The 20,981-nt window shown below is 41.8% G+C and overlaps 1 protein-coding gene and 1 pseudogene across 1 annotated transcript in view; both read right to left on the bottom strand.

Moving 5' to 3' along the window:
* Positions 1 to 8,247: 8,247 nt before the first annotated feature.
* Positions 8,248 to 20,981, bottom strand: part of Tmem41b (transmembrane protein 41B) — a 31,621-nt gene continuing 18,887 nt past the window's right edge. Inside the window, exons 5-8 of the mRNA XM_048360094.1 lie at positions 18,498 to 18,591; positions 17,764 to 17,868; positions 11,238 to 11,376; positions 8,248 to 9,466 (exon numbers count right to left, since the gene is read on the bottom strand). Coding sequence (XP_048216051.1) covers positions 9,297 to 9,466; positions 11,238 to 11,376; positions 17,764 to 17,868; positions 18,498 to 18,591 — 508 coding nt within the window. The 3' untranslated portion in view covers positions 8,248 to 9,296. The remainder of the gene's footprint in view (positions 9,467 to 11,237; positions 11,377 to 17,763; positions 17,869 to 18,497; positions 18,592 to 20,981) is intronic.
* LOC125361868 lies at positions 12,725 to 14,847 on the bottom strand (annotated as a pseudogene).

Consider the following 20,981-nt stretch of genomic DNA (forward strand, 5'->3'; position numbering starts at 1 on the left):
GCCAGGAAGTGGTGGCTCAAGTCTGTAATCCTAGCTACTCAGTAAGCTGAGATCTGGGGATCATGGCTCAAAGCCAGCACTTTGAACCCGTTTCACAGCCTTTCCTGACCAAGCTGTCTAGAATAGCCTTTTCTGGTTAAGGTGGAATTTCACCAACTTTTCTGCCCAGGCTGGTCTCAAATGGTGATCTTCTCCATATCAACCTCCTGAACAGACAGACAGACACGTCAACACCCCAACCCAGCCTACTCATGTTCTCCAAGTTTTCTGTAATTCAAAATCATTGTTCTTGGGCTGGGAATATGGCCTAGTGGCAAGAGTGCTTGTCTCGTATATATTAAGCCCTGGGTTCGATTCCTCAGCACCACATATATAGAAAAGGCCAGAAGGGGTGCTGTGGCTCAAGGGGTAGAGTGCTAGCCTGGAGCAAAAAGAAGCCAGGGACAGTGCTTGTGCCCTGAGCCCAAGCCCCAGGACTGGCAAAAAAAAAGAAAAGAAAAAGAAAATAATTGTTCTTGAGCATATAGCAATTCCTGTTCCCCCCTCCCTTTTTGTGGTACTGGGGATTGAACTCAGGGCCTTGAGTTTGCTAGGCAGTACTGAAGGGTAAATCAACCCAGACCCCTTTCACTGTAATCTCAAGAGAACTTTGGGCCTTTATTTCCCAAGGACTGTGATCCACCTGGTTCAGCATATCCATGTATGTCTGAACCATGTACATATGTGCTGCCTTTAGGTAACCCTGCATGTAGCCTTAAGATTGGGTGCACATGTGTAGCCTTATGTGGCATCCTTGGCCACACACCACTTTTGTCTAGAGAAGCATAAACAAGTAGCACTGTTGGACAGTGTTTTATGATACCACTACAGGACCGGATGCAAGGAAATGCTGCCACAAGAGGACAATGTATACTAAGTGCTACAGTTGGACAGGATGTAAGGGGGCCGCGTGGGAGACAGAGGTAGGTGTATTATTGATGGACAAGAATGTGCGTGTTTGTTCAATGTACTGCTGCTGCTAAGCCTATGGACAAAGCTGCGAATAAACATGACCTTCATTCTCACCCAAGACTGGCATCTTTCTTTGGCCTGCTGAGAATGCCACATCTTCAGTTCGTCATTTCATTTTTTATTAAAGTGATGTGCAGAGTGGTTACCATCTCATAAGTCAGATAATGTGCCACTTCTTTTTGTTGTTGTTACTTGTAGGGCTCAGGGCCTAGGAGCTGTCCCTGAGCTCTTTTGCTCAAGGCTGGCATTCTGCCACTTTGAGCCACAGCTCTACTTCTAGTTTTTGAGGGGTTAATTGGAGATAAAGAGTCTCATGAGACGCAGTACCGGTGGCTCACCCCTTTAATCCTAGCTTCTCGGGAGGCTGAGGTCTGAGGATCGAGGTTCAAAGCCAGCCTGGGCAAGAAAGTCCATGAGACTCTTCAACTAACCACCAGAAAACTAGAAGTGGTGCTGTGGCTCATGTGGTAAAGCACTAGCTTTGAGCTGAAGAGCCCAGGCTCAGAGTTCAAGCCCTATAACCGACAAAATAGTCTCATGAGGACTTTTCTGCCAGGGCTGGCTTTGAACTGTGATCCTCAGATCTCAGCCTCCTGAATAGCTAGGATTACAAACATGAGCCACCAGTGCCTGAAGCATTTTTTTCTGTCGGTCATGGGGCTTGAATTCAGAGCCTAGGCACTGTCTCTGAGCTCTTTTGCTCAAGGTTAGCACTCTACCACTTTGAGTCAGTGCACCACTTTCAAGTTTTTTGATGGTTAATTGGAGATGAGACTCATGGACTTCCTGCCTGGGCTGGCCTCAAACCTTGAGCCTCAGATCTCAGCCTCCTGAATAGCTAGGATTTCAGACAAGAGTCACCAGCACTCAGCTCATTCTTTTTTGCAGCTCAGGGACAGTGCCCAAGCCCTGAGTTCAAGACCCAGAACTGGAAAAAATACTACTATTGTTAAAGTGCTCATTCTTGTTTCATTTAGAAAAAAAATATCTTCAAGTGGTATAGGCCAGGCTGGTCTTGAAGTTGTGAGATCCTCCTGCCTTATTCTCCTCGTTGATTATTTTTGTGTGCTGGTGCTGATTGTTGTTAAATGTACAAAACTTAACTTTTCAGGGTATCAATTTACTTCTTAATCTTCTCTACTGTTTCATTTGCTCTTAAATTTTCATTATTTTATCCACTAAAAAAATCTCTATTTCCCAATTTTTGCATTGAATTTTAATTTTTGTCCTCTCTGGGCCTCTGGGCAAGTACTCTGTCACTTGAACATATTCTCAACATTTTGTTTTGTATTTTGGTTTTGAGAGGTTTGTCAGTGTAACTTCTTTTTTTTTTTTTTTGGCCAGTCCTGGGCCTTGGACTCAGGGCCTGAGCACTGTCCCTGGCTTCCTTTTGCTCAAGGCTAGCACTCTGCCACTTGAGCCACAGCGCCACTTCTGGCCGTTTTCTGTATATGTGGTGCTGGGGAATCGAACCCAGGGCCTCATGTATACGAGGCAAGCTCTCTTGCCACTAGGCCATATCCCCAGCCCCTGTCAGTATAACTTCTACACCTCACCATTCCCTGACTCAGGCTCCAAGGTATCTTGGATTACAACTACACCCAGGATTTTCTTTTTAAGCAAGTCCTGGGCTAGAACTCAGGGCCCAGGCACTGTCTCTGGACCTCTTTGTGCTCAAGGGTTAGTGTTCTACCACTTAAGCTACAGCACCACTTCTGGCATTTTCTCTTTATGTGGTACTGAGGAATTGAACCCAGGGCTTCATGCATGTTAGTCAAGCACTCTACCAGTAAACCATTCCCAGCCCCAGGATTTTTATTTTTATAATCTTTTTTTTGCCAGTCCTGGGGCTTGAACTCAGGGCCTGGGCATTGTCCCTGAGCTTCTTTTGCTCAAGGATAGCACTCTAGCTGGGTGCTGCTGGCTCATGCCTGTAATCTTCGTTACTCAGGAGACTGAGATCTGAAGATCACAGTTCAGAGCCAGCTGGGGCAGGAAAATCTAAGATTCTTTTATCCAATTAGCCCCCAGAAAACTGAAAGTGGCACTATGGCTCAAGTGGTAGAACCACATGCACATTTCCACCGTTTCTGTTTATGTGGTACTGAGGAATCTAACCCAGGGCTTCATGCAATGCCAGGAAAGCACTCTACCACTAAGCCACATTCCCAGTCCCTCAACTTCTAACTTTTTTCCTGCCTGGGCTTGACTTTAAACTGTGATTCTCAGATCTCAGCCTCCTGAGTAGCTAGGATTATTTATAGACATGAGCCAAAAGCACCCAGCTTGTTTCGTTTGTAATTAAACTTGTATGCCAATCGTGGATCTTTAACTCAGGGCCAGGGTGATATGTCCGAACCTTTGTGCTCAAGTCTCGTGCTCTACCACTTGAGCTACAGCTTCACTTAGGACTTTTTGGTGACTGGGAGATAGGACACTTTCCTGCCCAGGCTGGCTGCAAACTACAATCCTAATTTCATTAAGTAGTTAGGATTATAGGCATGAGCCATCTGTGCCTGGTTTATTTGTTTTGTTTTTGTTGCCAGTCCTGGGGCGTGGACTCAGGGTCTGAGCACTGTCCCTGGCTTCTTTTTGCTCTAGGCTAGCACTCTACCTCGAGTCACAGCGCCACTTTCGGCTTTTTTCTACATATGTGGTGCTGAGGAATCGAACCCAGGGCTTCAGGTATACGAGGCGAGCACTTTACCACTAGGCCATATTCCCAGCCTGTGCCTGGTTTAATTGAACTTTTTACTTTGAGATAATTAGATTTACTTAAGAGGGAAACAGAAAGCCCATGTACCATTTAACCCTATGATAACATCTTGCAAAGATATAGTAAAACACAACCAACATACTGACAGAGCCAAGATACAAAGGGATGTGTCTCAAGTTTAATTTGAAATTTAACCTCTATTATGGAGAACTGAAAGTTAATCCAACCACGGTGCTTAGAGGGGCCTTAGGTGACTAGGATTAAACAAAATCCTCTTGGCAGAGCCCCATGACTGAATACTGATGACTTTAAAAGAGAGACTAGCTGGCACAGAAGGTACATGCCCTATCTGTGATGCCTTGTACTACCTGGGGACTCTGCTATAGCAATAAAGGCACCATCAGATGCAGTCTCTCAGCCTTGGATCTCTGGAATAGGAAACCAAAGTAAGCCTTCTTCATAATGTTACTGAACCCGATATTTCACTCAAAACAGATGAATACAAGATCTATTATCACAGGGATCCCCTGTACTGCTACTTTATATGCCACACTTATTCGTCTTCTACTTCTTCCTGAGGTCCTGACAACCAATAACCTCTTTATTTTTTTTAGTCAGTTGTGGGTCTTGAACTCAGCCTGGGCGTTGTCCACAAGTGCTCTACCCACTTGAGCCACAGTACCACTTCTGGTTTTCCAGTGGTTAATTGGAGATAAATCTCACAGACTGGCTTTCAACTGTGATCCCCAGATCTCAGCCTCCCTAGAAGCTTGGATTACAGGCATGAGCCACCAGCGCTGGCTACCCTCTTTTGTTTATAAATAATGTAGTCATGGGCTGGGGATATGGCCTAGTGGCAAGAGCGCTTGCCTTGTACACTTGAAGCCCTGGGTTCGATTCCCCAGCACCACATATACAGAAAATGGCCAGAAGTGGCGCTGTGACTCAAGTGGCAGAGTGCTAGCCTTGAGCAAAGAGAAGCCAGGGACAGTGCTCAGGCCCTGAGTCCAAGGCCCAGGACTGGCAAAAAAAATAATAATAGTCATCTTTAAAATGTCATATAGTCATACAGTATATGACCTACTGTAACTGGTTTATCTCAATCAGCATAATTTAGTCATAGTGATTCAACATAACCAGTCCTGTAAAGTTGTTATAGAAATCAATAGTTTGTTCTTATTTCTCAGCAGGATTCTGTGGTATAGGAGAACCAGTTTAACCCATCCATTAAATGTCATCTGGGTTGTTTCTGCTTTCTGGGTATTATGAATAAAGCTGCTAATAACGGAAACTTGAAGTTAACTCATCATACGTTACTGGTGGGAACACTGAATGGCATAGCTAGTCTGAAAACATTTCCGTTTCTTTAAAATTAAACATATAGTTAGGCATGGCACTACATTCCTGTAATCTCAGCAGGAAGGGAAAGGCAGGAAGAACACAAATGGAAGGCTAGCCTGGGCTACGGAGAAACTCTGTCTCAAAAAAATAATAAAATAGGGTGGGAATGTGGCTTAGTGGTAGAGTGCTTGCCTAGCATGCATGAAGCCCTGGGTTCAATTCCTCAGTACCACATAAACAAAAAGCCAGAAGTGGTGCTGTGGGGGCTGGGAATATGGCCTAGTGGTAGAGTGCTCTTCTCAAATACATAAAGCCCTCGGTTCCATTCCTCAGCATCACATACACAGAAAAAGCCGAAAGTGGTGCTGTGGCTCAAGTGGCAGAGTGCTAGCCTTGAGCAAAAAGGAAGCTCAGGCCCTGAGTTCAAGCCCCAGGACTGGCAAAAAAAAAAAAAATAGGGCTGGGAATATGGCCTAGTGGCAAGAGCGCCTGCCTTATATACATGAAGCCCTGGGTTGGATTCCCCAGCACCACATATATAGAAAATGGCCAGAAGTGGCGCTGTGTCTCAAGTGGCAGAGCGCTAGCCTTGAGCAAAAAGAAACCAGGGACAGTGCTCAGGCCCTGAGTCCAAGGCCCAGGACTGGCAAAAAATAAAAAAATAATAAAATAAATAATAAAATAAACCAGGTGCTGTTGACTCACATCTGTAATCCTAGCCATTCAGGAGGCTAAGATCTGAGAATCACACAGCTCAAAGCCAACCCCAGGCTGGAAAGTCTGTGACTCCTATCTCCAATTAACCACCAAAAAGCTGAAAGTGGAGCTGTAGGTCAAGTGGTAGAGTGCTAGTCTTGAGCCAAACTCAGGGACAGCACCCAGGCCTTGACCTCAAACCCATAACGAAACATACACACACATAAAAGAAACCCTAAAACTTGAACTTAGGGTCTGGGTGCTCTCCCTGAGCTCTTTTGATTAAGGCTAGAACTCTGCCAGTTGAGCCACAGTACCACTTCCAGTTTTCTGACAGTTAACTGGAGGTAAAAGTCTCAAGGATTTTCCTGCCCAAGCTGGCTTTGAACCTCAATCCTCGGATCTCAGCCTTCTGAGAAGCTAAGACTATAGGCGTGAGCCACTTGTGCCCAGAAAATCAAGATCAAAAAAAAAAAAATCAAGAGAATACTTTTATTCACTGAAGTTTTTAATAAAAGTACTTCTGTTAAATAAATGCTAAATGACATTTAAGTTACTCCAGTACCATTGTTTATTAAGTGTTAGATACATTACATTCAAAGTAACAAAGTTCCAGATAGAGACTATTAATTATGTCAACTTCCTAGCTCATCTCCCCATTTCAGATGCTTGACCCCTATGGTTAGTAATAGTAACTGTTGCCCTGGAGGCATGACTCAAGTGGTAAAGGACCTTCTTGGCAAATGCAAAGCCCTGAATTCAAAACCCAATATGGCCAAAAATAACACTAGGTAATTGTTTTTGAGAGGTGACAGAACGATTGGGGGTAAAGGTAGCTTTGTGGTACAGTGCATACTTAGCACATGTAAGGCCCTGGGTTCAATCTTCAGCATCAAACAAATTAAAGTTAAAAAAGGGAGCTGAAGCTTAAATTGACATTTGGCATCAGGACAATTCTTGAACTCTATGAATACAGGACATCATGTGTATTTGGAGTACAACTTGCTGAAGAGTTCTTTCATGGCAGTCAATGAAAAGACTGGCTAGGGGCTGGGGATATGGCCTAGTGGTGAGAGAGCTTGCCTCGTATACATGAGGCCCTGGGTTCGATTCCCCAGCACCACATATACAGAAAACGGCCAGAAGTGGCGCTGTGACTCAAGTGGCAGAGTGCTAGCCTTGAGCAAAAAGGAAGCCAGGGACAGTGCTCAGGCCCTGAGTCCAAGGCCCAGGACTGGCCAAAAAACAAAAAGAAAAAAGAAAAGACTGGCTATTCAGCCAGGTGCAGGCGGCTCACACCTGTAATCCTCGCTACTCAGGAGGCTGAGATCTGAGGATTGCAGGCAGGAAACTCTGAGACTCTTATTTCCAATACTACTCAAAAAAACTGAAAGTGGCGCTGTGGCTCAAGTGGTAGAGCACTCACCTTGAGGAAAAGAAGCTTAGAGACAATACCCAGGCCAGAGTTTAAGCCCCAGGACTGGCCAAAAAAAAAAAAAAAAGATTGGCTATTCTCTTTGGAAAAGAAAATAGAACCCAAACTAAAATGACAGCTACAGTTTTCTAACAGAACAAAAGACTAACACAGGGAAATAATGCACTCTGAGAATAGAGTAAGTACAATGTACACACCCAGAAAATAAATACTGAGGTTTCTTGAGTCGAAGCTCTTATTTTTATTTTTAAAAGTCTGATAAAAATTTACTCAATTACATTTTGTACAGTAATATTTAGTGAACTCTGTCCCAAAGGCTATGTTTAAAATTCATTTGTAAAAATAACAAAAGCTTTGACCCGTCTCTGGTCAAAAAGAAAGAAAACCTTGCTAGAAATAACAATAAATAATTTCGCACAAAAGGCCAGGTGACAGTAAGACCACTATATTAATCTATATTTTTTTGTATTTACAACATATCCATTTGTTAATACTGTGATAGAAAAAAATTAATCAGTCTATATTATGCAGTAAGACAGGCTTTGAGGATGATCACATCTCTGAGAATGGATGAAAACATACAAGGATTTCTTACAGAGCTAAAGCACTTTTCAACATTAATATTCTTGGGATGAAGGTAAAACTGAGGAAGTACTTTAGATTGGCTCTGTCCCAGAATCAAGGGGCCAAGGGTATACCAACCATCAAAAAGCATTTCAATTTTCCAAAACTATTCAAATTTAAGTTACTTTGTGAGCAGGTAACTTACTTTTTGAAACACAAGAGTAAAAACTCTAAATTGTGAAACTGCTTTAGTCAAAAGCAGTCCCAGGGGCTGGGAATATGGCCTAGTGGCAAGAGTGCTTGCCTCCTACACATGAAGCTCTTGGTTCGATTCCTCAGCACCACATATATGGAAAATGGCCAGAAGGGGCGCTGTGGCTCAGGTGGCAGAGTGCTAGCCTTGAGCGGGAAGAAGCCAGGGACGGTGCTCAGGCCCTGAGTCCAAGGCCCAGGACTGGCCAAAAAAAAAAAAAAAAAAAAAAGCAGTCCCAAACAAAAGCCATCATATAAATAAAACAAGATATTCTCATAAATGTATCATGCATAAAAAGGATAATTACATAATACATTGTTTAATGATCAAATGAGGTAAATTTTAGTCATTAGAATCAATAAACTCTATTTAACCACTAGTGCTGTGCTGTTACTGTTTGTTTCAAAATAAAATAATCATCTAATGTCTAAAATTGATGTTTTCAGGTCCTCTATTGAGATATTAGAGATGTTATAACAAATTATCTAAATATACATTATCAATACCAGTATTATATAGGTACGCAAATCCTCAGTTTGCATATGCAGTGTGGAAATATTGTAAAACCTAGAAAATGAAGACGAGTGAAAACAGACTGGCCAGAATTTACATTATCAGTCTAATCCATGATAAAAATCTAAAACAGAAAATGATAAAATTTGTGAGACAGATAACTTGATATCCTCCCTATTTTCATTGGTTTCTGAAGATACAATCCCTAATGAAATTGAAAGGTCAAGAGAGAAAGAAAATGTAAACCTCTTTTAAATTTTAGTTATCCAGTTTATGCTCTGACAAGCTAAACTTTAGCAAACGCCATACCTCTTATTTTAGGACAGCATCTTGCTAAATTGCCAGGGCTGTCTCAAATTCACAATCCTCAGGGCTCTTGAGTGGCTTGGGATGACAGATACATACCACTAAACCTGGCTTCACTACTTATTTGTTACATAAAAATAAACACTGGATGCATTCAAACCAAGAAGTTTCTACCATGTCTCTATTGTCTGTCTATAGCTATTGTTGGTAATTTAAGATGTTTATCAAAACTATAGATGACAGCACTTTTCTTAGTATGTCAATTTCTCCTTTTACTTTCTACGCACTTGTGTCACTTAAATGCATTATTTAAAATGTATCGTTCGATACTTTACAAATATCCCATGAAACGATATTTCTTTTGAGTACTGAAGAGATTATTTAAAAACAAATGGATGCACCTGCTAAGCCTGAGATGATGATGATGATGATGATAGAAAAACTTAAACCTAGTTAATTTTTTACTCAAATTTCTGCTTTAGTTTCTTTTGGAAGATAGCTGGCAGAATAGAAAGAACAGCTAAAATCATCAGAATAAATACTGAGTTCCAGGAAACAGCTTCCCCTGCTGTTGTAAGCTGGTACAGTGTTGTTCCTGCCTTGATTGCTACAAAAGAGGGAGGTGCAACACCTAAAAAAAAAAAAAAATACAGTAAACACTATTAATTTTTTAAGAAAATTAAATTTCTGTATGAATAAAATTCTATGCAAGAACACTGCTATTCCCATTTGAAATAAAAGATCATTCAGGATTTACAGCTCAAGTTTATTCCCATATAAAGAGCTCAATCTTTCATATTCAACTCTTAAGGACAATGAATTTGGGCTGGGAATATGGCCTAGTGGCAAGAGTGCAGCACCACATATATAGAAAACGGCCAGAAGTGGCGCTGTGGCTCAAGTGGCAGAGTGCTAGCCTTGAGCAAAAAGAAGCCAGGGACAGTGCTCAGGCCCTGAGTCCATGCCCCAGGACTGGCAACAAAAACAAAACAAATAAGCAAAAATATTTACCAATGGACTATAACAAGAATCTACAAACAAGCTACCTGTAATCCTAGCTACTCAGGAGGCAGAGAACTGAGGATTGTAATAGGAAGTAAGCCTGCAAACTATCTGAGATTCTACCTACAACACACACACACACACACACACACACTTACACTTGGAGCTGTGGCTCAAGTCATACAGCAGTAGCCTTGAGTAAAAAAGCTCAGGGACAGCAACCAGGCCCTTAGTTCAAGCACCAGAAATGGCACACACAAAAAGATTCTGAAAAACCGCTGGGAATGTGGCTTAGTGGTAGAGTGCTTATCTAGCTTGCAGAAAGCCCTGGGTTCGATTCCTTAGCACCCTATATATAGAAAAAGCCAGAAGTGGCACTATGGCTCAAGTGGTAAAGTACTAGCCTTGAGCAAAAAGAAGCCAGTGCTCAGGCTCTGAGTTCAAGCCCCAGTACTGGCAAAAAAAAACCCCACCAAAAAACCTACTCTTACAAGTATTGATACTTAACAGATTCTCAATACATAAGAAATCTGCACATTGTATTTAAGCAACTTAAATTGGAAAGACAAGCAAAAAAATTATTTTACAAGTCTTCATAGCCAGATTATTTCAAATATCAGTTCCTTGATATTTGTTGAAACTGCTTTCCTGCAGCTTTGGTAGTATCTATAATAAATGCTGATTTAATAAAATAAAAAAAAATAGGATCAATCCTCTTCTGAAAACTAGAGCTCAATATGTGATTAGAAAGCAAAGGAAAAAAATTAAAATAGCCATTTTTTCCCCTCCACTGAGGGGGAGAATGGAGTTCAAAAATTCTGCTTCCACTAAAGGTTTGGCTCATTGGTAGAGCTGCATACCCAGCCTACACAAGGCCCAGACTCAAATCCCAGCAACACACACACACACACACACACCAAAACAAAAAAAGAGCTTAATCTTGGGTCATTAAAATAATACCGAGGGGGCTGGGAATATGGCCTAGTGCTAGAGTGCTTGTTGCACATACATGAAGCCCTGGGTTCAATTCCTCAGCACCACATATATAGAAAAAGCCAGAAGTGGCACTGTGGCTCAAGTAGTAGAGTGCTAGCCTTGAGCAAAAAGAAACCAGGGACAGTGCTCAGGCCCTGAGTTCAAGCCCCAGGACTGGCAAAACAGAAACAAGCAAAAATAATAACAAAATAATACCTAGTAGCAAATATATTCTTCTTTAAAGAGACAACACAAAAATACTTAACACAACAGACAATCATTCCTGAGCATTTGTATAGGCCAGATTGTGTGCCCAAGAATTATATGGTATTGGCAAGTCAGCAGTGTATACAACATAGGCCAGCTGAATACTGCCAGGTATTTAAACAGTGAGCTTAACACTTAGCACGAACCATAGGACTTACCTAGGAAAGTGCCAATAAAAAAAACTTTCAATGGCACATTTATCACAGGAGATGTAATATTAATAAACCAATTAGGCAGAAATGGTGTTATTCTCAAAAATATTATATAGTTAATGAGATGTTCTCTGTGACGTTCCACCTGTAAAAAAAAAAAAAAGAAAATTACCATTACATTGTTAATCTTGAAAATAAGCTAATACAAATACTTTATTTCAAATTCTCTTCCCTAATACTTCAAAATTTATCAAACAGAAATGTATTAAAAAGGAGTCTGAGCTGGGCACCAATGGCTCACACTTGTAGTTTCAGCTACTCAGAAGGCTGAGATCTGAGGATCATGGCTTGAAGCCAGCTTGGAAAAGAAAGTCTGTGAGACTCTTACCTAAAATTAACCACCAAAAAGCTAGGAATGGAGCTGTGGCAAGTGGCAGAGTCCTAACCTTGAACATAAAAGCTCAGGTACAGCACCCAGATTCTGAGTTTAAGGCCAATGACCAAAAAAAAAAAAAAAAGAGAGAGAGAGAAGAAATTGAAAATCAACTATAAAATGTTCATTGCCAGAGCTAATGACAATGAGTTTCTAAAACCGTTTGTAGGTTGTTATCTTACTAAAGATGGCTCATTGTTTGGTGAAGAGATTTTACACCTAAAATGCCAAATGCTTATATAAAAATTTGGTATGAAACACATGAAGTGGCCAATTTTTTTTTTTTTTTTTTTTTTTTTTGCCAGTCCTGGGCCTTGGACTCAGGGCCTGAGCACTGTCCCTGGCTTCTTTTTGCTTAAGGCTAGCACTCTGACACTTGAGTCACAGTGCCACTTCTGGCCATTTTCTGTATATGTGGTGCTGGGGAACCGAACCCAGGGCTTCAAGTATACGAGGCAAGCGCTCTTGCCACTAGGCCATATCCCCAGCGCCATGGCCCTATTTTTGTTTTCTGGAGATATTAGTTTGAACTCAAGTACTTTTTTTTTTGGCCAGTCCTGGGCCTTGGACTCAGGGCCTGAGCACTGTCCCTGGCTTCTTTTTGCTCAAGGCTAGCACTCTGCCACCTGAGCCACAGCGCCCCTTCTGGCCATTTTCCATATATGTGGTGCTGGGGAATGGAACCGAAAGCTTCATATGTAGGAGGCAAGCACTCTTGCCACTAGGCCATATTCCCAGCCCCTTAAATCAAATACTGGTACCATGGCTGTCACCCTATCACCTGAGCCGCACCAACAGTCCTGCTCTTTGCTGCCTACTGAATGAGGACTTTCCTGCCTAGGCTGGCTTTGAACCATGATCCTCAGATCTCAACCTCCTGAGGATTACAATCATGAGCCACTGGCATCCCTCAGGCCTCGAATCTTAATTGTCCAGATCTCAGCCTCCCAAAGTAGCTGGAATTATAGGTGTGGGCTACCAGTGCCTATCAAAGTGGCTAACTTAAAAAATTGTATTTTTTTAAAATTTAATCATTTTTCCAAATGTTTGTTGGAATTGTTCATGCATCTTCTCCAGCAGCTGGGGCATATCCACCTTTACTATTTCTAGTGTAAATTACTTGTGCTCTGTGCTTTCAAACTACTTTGGTAAGTCCTTTACTAAGAAGCTCCTGAAGGGCTGCACTAGCCAGGGAGTGATGAATCTTCTCTTGGAAACCACAACGGGGTTAGGAGCTTACTGCTGGGAAGTCCCTTAAGAGTTTTTTTTGTTTGTTTGTTTTTGGCCAGTCCTGGGCCTTGGACTCAGGGCCTGAGCACTGTCCCTGGCTTCCTTTTGCTCAAGGCTAGCACTCTGCCACTTGAGCCACAGCGCCACTTCTGGCCGTTTTCTGTATATGTGGTGCTGGAGAATCGAACCCAGGGCCTCATGTATACGAGGCAAGCTCTCTTGCCACTAGGCCATATCCCTAGCCCCTCCCTTAGAGTTTGTACTAAGTAGCTCTGTCAAACAGGACTAGGTGGTTGAGCTTGTTTAGAACTTTGCCTTTGGACCACTACTTTTTGGTCTGGCCCCCAGACTTACATACTGGGTCCTTGTCTTACTTCCCAGTATTGTTCTTCCTTTTGTCATCCTTGGGATGTAGCGGGAGAGCAGTAGTAATCACTGGGGTGTCCTCAAGATGGAGGACAAAAAGGATGTGCCGCTTACCAACAGACCCAGAACCAGAAACCTCAGCAGGCACTTCTGGGGTGAGAAGTAGGGGAGCCACAAGGAATAAGTTCAGCTGCAAAGCTGCCTTTTTCTTTGGTTTTCCACTGTCCCTGGCTTCTTGACCCACAATACCACGTCTGCCTTTTTCTATATATATGTGGTGCTGAGGAATCAAAGTCAGGGTTTCATGTGTACAAGACGAGCACTCTAACACTAGACCATATTCCCAGCCCGAGAGCTGCCTCTGTGTGTGTGTTTGGGGGGGAAGGGGGTCCTGGGTTTTGAATTTAGGGCCCGACCACTATCCCTAAGCTTTTTTGCTCAAGGCTAGCACTCTACCACTAGAGGCAAAGCCCCACTTCCAGCTCTTTGGTAGTTAATTGGAGATAAGAGTCTGACACTTTCCTTCCTGGGAAGGCATGGAACTACACAGATCTCAGCCTCCGGAGCAGCCAGAATTATAGGTGTAAGCCACTGGCAACCAGCTACTTCTTTTTTTTTTTGCAGGGGGAGAGGGGGTGCTGGTCCTGGGGCTTCAACTCAGAGCCTAGGCGCTGTCCCTGAGCTCTTTTTTGGCCAGTCCTAGGCCGTGAACTCAGGGCCTGAGCACTGTCCCTGGCTTCTTTTTTGCTCAAGGCCAGCACTCTGCCACTTGAGCCACAGAGCCACTTCTGGCCATTTTCTGTATATGTGGTGCTGAGGAATCGAACCCAGGGCCTCATGTATAGAGGCAAGCACTCTTGCCACTAGGCCATACTCCCAGCCCCTCCCTGAGCTCTTTCACTGAAGGCTAGTGCTCTACCACTTTGAGCTGCAACTCTACCCTGATTTTCTGGTGGTTAATTGGACATAAGAGTCTCACAGACTTTCCTGCCCAATTTGGCTTCAGATCTTAGCCCCCTGAGTAGCTAAGATGCAGGCATGAACCACCAGTACCTGGATCTTATTAATTTTGAGACTATATAATTTGTTTTTTGAAAGTAGCTAACTTTTCAATGTCTTTGTTTTCATTTTTGAGATGAAGCTCACAATGTAGCTCAGGATGGCTTTGCACTCAAGATTCTTTTACTTCAGTATCCCCAGTGTTGGGATTTTAGGCATTTACCACCATGCCTGGCCTTAATATCTTTTAATTTTCTTTAAAGTAAATGGACTAACACATCACATTAATAAAACTCGTTCCCATTTTTTTCCCTCTTTCTCCCTTTCCCCTTTTCTCCTCCCTCCCTTATTCCCTTTCTCCCTCTCATCATATGCTGGGATTTTTGTGTGTGTGTGTGTGTGTGTGTGTGTGTGTGTGTGTGTGTAATCCAGGGTCTCACACATGCTAGGCAAGTGTTCTATATTCCAAGTCCCTAATTTGAAAAATCTCAGATGTTCATTCTATGCTATTATAACATACAATAAACACCAAATGAGTGAATTTATTCATCGCTAATTTATATTTCTATACATACCTAATAAGCCCATTTACACAAAATAGCCATTTCAAAATTTTTTCATATATTGGGGCTGGGAATGTGGGTAGTGATAGAGTGCTTGCCTAGCTTTCACACAGCCCTGGGTTCAATTCCCTAGCACCACATATACAGAAAATGGCCAGGAGTGGGTCAAGTGGCAGAGTGCTAGCCTTGCGCAAAAAGAAGTCAGGGACAGTGTGCTCAGTCCCTGAGACCAAACCCCAGGACTGGCGCAAAACAAAACAAAAAAATCATATATAAGACTCCCCGCCCCCCCCAGTCCTGGGGCTTGAGCTCAGGGCCTGTGCATTGTCCCTGAGCTTCTTTTGCTCAAGGCTAGCACTATACCACTTGAGCCACAACCACTTTTTTTCTATTTATATGGTACTCAGGAACTGAACCTAGGGCTTCATGTATGTTAGGCAAGCATTCTACCACTAAGCCACATTTCCAGCCATAAAACAATTAATTTTTTAAGCCAGGAATTGGTGGTTCATGCCTATAATCGTAGCTATTCAGGAAGCTGAGATATGAGGATCATGGTTTGAAGCCAGGCTATGCAGGAAAACATATCTGGGAGATGGAAATTTTAACAGGTGGGACCTAACTGAACTCATTGGCAGTGGGTCCTTGAGGGCATCTTGTCCCTGATCCCTTCCAATTTTTCTCTGCTTCCTACCTACCATGACCTCAGTAGCATGCCAAACATTCCTACTATCATCATGCTCTACTTCACATGAGGCTTAAAGTTAACACAGCCAAAGACTATGGACTGAAACCTTTAAAAGTTTGAGGCAAGGGCTAGGAAAGTGGCCTAGTGGTAGAGTGCTTGCCTAGCATACATGAAGCCCTGGGTTCAATTCCTCAGCACCACATATACAGAAAAATTTTAAAAAGCCAGAAGTGGCACTGTGGCTTAAGAGTTAGAGTGCTAGCCTTGAGCAAAAATAAGCCAGGGACAGTACTCAGGCCCTGAGTCCCAAACCCCAGGACTGGCAAAAAAAGAAAGAATTGAGATGATCATACAGAAGAACTAGGGGTGTTGCTCAGAGGTAGAATACATGCTTTGCATCAGTGAGGCCCTGGGTTTAATCCTTAGCAACACACACAAAAATAAACTAACAAAATCATCACAGGAGGGCTGGGGATATGGCCTAGTGGTGAGAGAGCTTGCCTCGTATACATGAGGCCTTGGGTTCGATTCCCAAGCACCACATATCCAGAAAACTGCCAGAAGTGGCACTGTGGCTCAAGTGGCAGAGTGCTAGCCTTGAGCAAAAAGGAAGCCAGGGACAGTGCTCAGGCCCTGAGTCCAAGGCCCAGGACTGGCCAAAAAAAAAAAAAAAAATCATCACAGGCATGAACATTTTATATTTGAAATTACTAACACTCCTATTTGTGTACCACTTACTTTATTTTAGTGAAAAGGTAATGTTTTTATTTTTTTATTATTATTAATATTATTTGCCAGTCCTGGCTGGGGCTTGAACTCAGGGCCTGGGCTCTGTCCGTGAGCCCCTCTGTGCTCAAGGTTAGCACTCTACCACTTGAGCCACAGTGCCATTTCCAGGTGGTTGGGGTTTTTTTGAGTAGTTTACTGGAAGAGCCTTACAGAGTTTCCTGCCAGGGCTGACTTCAAACTACAACCCCTAGATCTCAGCCTCCTGAGTAGCTAGGATTAGAGGCGTGAGTCACTGGCACCTGAGTAAAAAGGTAATTTATTTATTTTTTTTTGCCAGTCCTGGAGTTGGACTCAGGGCCTGAGCATTGTTCCTGGCTTCTTTTTGCTCAAGGCTAGCTACTCTGCCACTTGAGCCACAGCGCCACTTCTGGCCTTTTCTATATATGTGGTGCTGAGGATTCGAACCCAGGGCTTCTTGCCACTAGGCCATATTCCCAGCCCAAAAGGTAATTTTTTATCATGAGAGAAACTCATGCATCAAACTTAATTATCTGAGCTTATATATAGTCTCTATATAAGTTAATTTACATAAGGATTATACATTGACCATTCAATTAACCAAAGTTACATTACGTAACTTAAAAAATGAGCCACACTAGGTGGCTCATGCTTGTAATTCTAGCTATTCAAGAAACTGACTAAAATTTGAGGATTGAGGTTCAAAGCCAGTCTGAGCAGGAAAGTCCATGACACTCTTTATCTCCAACTAACCAGCAAAAAGCCAGAAGTGGAACTGTGTGGCTCAAGTGAAAGAATTAAACAGCTATAAAGGAGAGTGTCCAGGCCCAGAATTCAAGCCCCAGTACCAACACACACATACGCATGTGTGCGAGCACACACGCGCGCGCATGCGCGCGCGCACACACACACACACACACACACACACACACACACACAAGCCAGACACTATTGTGCATACATGTAGGGTAGAAAACAGGAAGGAGGGGCTGGGGATATGGCCTAGTGGCAAGAGAGCTTGCCTTGTACACATGAGGCCCTGGGTTCGATTCCCCAGCACCACATATACAGAAAACGGCCAGAAGTGGCGCTGTGGCTCAAGTGGCAAAGTGCTAGCCTTGAGCAAAAAGGAAGCCGGGGACAGTGCTCAGGCCGAGTCCAAGGCCCAGGACTGGCCAAAAAAAAAAAAGAAAACAGGAAGGACAATTGCTTAGGCCTAGGAGTTCAATGACCATCATAGCAAGACTGTTTTCAACAGACAGAATGCCAATGACTCATAACTGTAATCTCAGGAAGATGAGATCTGAGGATCATGGTTTAAAGCCAGTCTAGGCAGACAAATCTAAGAGCTTCTTATCTCAATTAACAAGCAAAATGCCAGAAGTGTAGGTATAATTCCAGTGGTAGAATATGACCAGCAGTGAGCATAAAAGCTAAGAACATGATGCCCTAAATTTAAGCCCCAGTAGCACATACAAAAACAACAACAACAAAATATGTGTTTACCTGTTGTGACCATTTTACTGCCTTCTCTGTTAAGTATTTATATACAACTGGTCTTCCAACTAAATAGGAGAGCATATAGCAGAATGAGGCACCAAGTCCGGAACACTAGAAAATAATGAGAAGCCATGTGCATTTTGTATGTTCATATTTCATTCATGTAGATACATTTACCTAAGGAAAAGTAGCTCTACTAGTTTACTTCTGTCAGGAATAGGGAGTATATTCTACATGACATACTGTGTAGAGTTTAAAAAACATTTGATCTAGTCCTTTCTGGGACCAAACTAACTCAAAGGAGACCAGCTAAAACAATTTGGCACTTGTGATTAAACTTATTACTATATCCAAATAAATAACTTTCTTTAGCCTAAGAATGAAATTCAGGAATTTTTTTTTTTTAACTCTAATTGCTTTGCTTGACAGCACTACCCACAGCCCTGGGACTCAATGTATCCTACACTTTTAGACTATCTGAATGACAATACACAATGGGAAAGAAAGGCTATAACAGAGCATATAAATCCAATTACATTTATAATATTCTTGTTCTAGAAAAAGCAAAGGATAACACCGCCTTATTGAGAGAATTAAAAGATAGCACTTTAATACTAAGTCCTATAAAACAAATTGAATTTTTGCTTACATAGTCTAGTGAGACTAGGACTCCATTATCATCCTCAGCATTCTAATTAAGAGTATTTTTTCCAATCTCCCAATTCCTTTTATATACTTACCAAACAAACAAGAAATAAGGCTAGTGGAAAGGGATAAAGAAACCCTGAGAGTATGCTGAGAAAAATAGAGCCAGGAATAGCAAATGTTTGCAAGCTGTTAACTTCTAAGTTAAGGATTAAAACATAATTAAATTGAATTTAAAAAAAAAACAAATCTAACATTTCAGAAAAAAAGACAAATACAGAAATTACCATGCTAATGAGATTATACTCATATTTCAGTACAGGCTGAGCATCCTTCACCCAAATGCTTGAAAACAGAACTGGTGGGGGGTTTCTTTCAGTTTTGAAATATTTGCATATGTTATTAAACTTAGTGACAATATCCAAATAATATTAGCATTTAGCCTAAGGAAAAAAATTTCAGGAGCCACATGATACATGTCATGGGATGAGAATTAAATCTAAAGACAAAATTCATGTATGTCTTATACACACACTTTCTAAAGGTAGCATTACAAAATATTCTAGGAGCTGGGAATATGGCCTACTGGTAGGCCTAGTGGTAGAGTGCTTGCCTCGCATACATGAACCCCTAGGTTCAATTCCTCAGCACCACATATATAGAAAAAAGCTGGGGGGGGGGAATGAGGGAGGAGGTAACAAGTTGAACAAGAAATGTACTTACTGCCTTACATATGAAACTATAACCCCTCTGCACTTCACTTTGACAATAAATAAGTAAATATTAAAAATAGAAAAAGAAGAAGAAAAAAGCCAGAAGTGGCGCTGTGGCTCAAGTGGTAGAGTGCTAGCCTTGAGCAAGAAAAAGCCATGGACAGTGCTCAGGCCCTGAGTTCAAGCCCCAGGAATGGAAAAAAACAGACAAAATATTCTAAATGTCTATGTTTGACCAAAATGTCACATAAGGTCAGGTGGCAGTTTTCTACTTGTGACATATCATGTTGGCACTGAAAAGGTGACAGAGTTCAGAGCATTTTGGATTTCTGAATTAAGGATGTTCAACTTGTATTCAAAGATGTAAAATTACAATGTTTTTTTCTTAAGTGTAACTGTTTTGCTCCAATGCTTCCAACTTCAAGCTGACAAGATATTAATTAAAAACAGAAAACACAATAAATACCACACTAATAAAATTGTTACTAAAATGAAAACTAAAACAAGTAAACAGTATTTACCATTTACAATTAGGTGATTTAAGAAAAAAGTCTTCAATTATCATTAAAACAACATGCTTCTCTGATGCATTTGCTTATTCCCAAATGATTTCAGAAAACCTAACTTCTATATATATATATATATATATAAAGTATAATCGTTGATTTCTAACTTTAAATAAAGACCAGGTGTTATGAAATACAGTAAAAATTACCAGTGTATGTGTATGCTGGTTCTAGGGCTCTGAGCTTTTTTGCTCATGGCTAGTGCTCCACTGCTTGAATCACAGCTCCACTTCCAGTATTTTGGTGGTTAACTAGAGATAAATAATCTCACAGACTTTCCTACCAGGACGGCTTCAAACTGTGATCCCCAGATTTCAGCCACCTGAGTAGCTAGGATTACAGGCATGAGCCACCAGCACCTAGAATGACTTAACTTATATGAAGTATCAAATGTAGATGACTGACAAAAATCACAAATCTTATTTTTAAAATGTAATCATGCTTTTCTTACTTGCTCTAGTTCCCAGTCTTGATCTGGACTCCTTTCTCTAACATTTAGCACAAGTCAGATAAAAGTGAATTCTATTATCTCTCCATTCTACTTTATTCCATGGGCTCATTGGATATTCTTTGTCCCCAACAACCTGACTTACTCATCTACCACTGTAGCGAAACTCCCTCATAGCCAAAATGACCTTTTCCCACTGGGCATCTATTAGTGATCCCTGAACATGATGGTCTCATCATGTGCCCCCCCCCCACCAGTAACATGAAACTCAGCTTCAATGAATTGTACTTTCTTTTACATGGTACATCATATGATTTCTTCTCTAGGTTTTTGCTTCTTGCCCTCAAAGCAGATTTATGTAACATTCTATAAGCCACATTTTCCTTTTCCTTTGACAAATGCAGCAATTCCTATGACTTCCAGTATCAGCCATATATCCCAGTAACTCTGGATTCACTTTGATTTAACCTAAGTAAACAACAATCTCAAAATATTCAGTCAGATGGCATTAAGCCACACACACACACACACACACACACACACACACACACACACAGAGCTTTCAGGGTTAAGACCTTGTAATAGAAAGTTTCAAATAAGAGAATCTAATATTCACCCTATATTAAAAGATTTCATGTGCTAATTTTTTGTTGATCTGGGGATCAGACCCAGGCTGTCATACATGCTAGGGAAGTGCTGAGCTACAGTACAAGCTACTTGAGGGGCTTGTTTGCGAGTCCTGGGGCTTAAACTCAGGGCCAGGACACTGTAAGCTTTTTTTTTTGCTAAGACTAGCGCTCTACCACTTGAGCCACAACCTATACTTCTGGCTATCTGTGAGTCTCTTCTCAG

The sequence above is a fragment of the Perognathus longimembris genome, chromosome 13 (genome assembly GCF_023159225.1).
Source record: "Perognathus longimembris pacificus isolate PPM17 chromosome 13, ASM2315922v1, whole genome shotgun sequence".
NCBI lineage: Eukaryota > Metazoa > Chordata > Mammalia > Rodentia > Heteromyidae > Perognathus > Perognathus longimembris.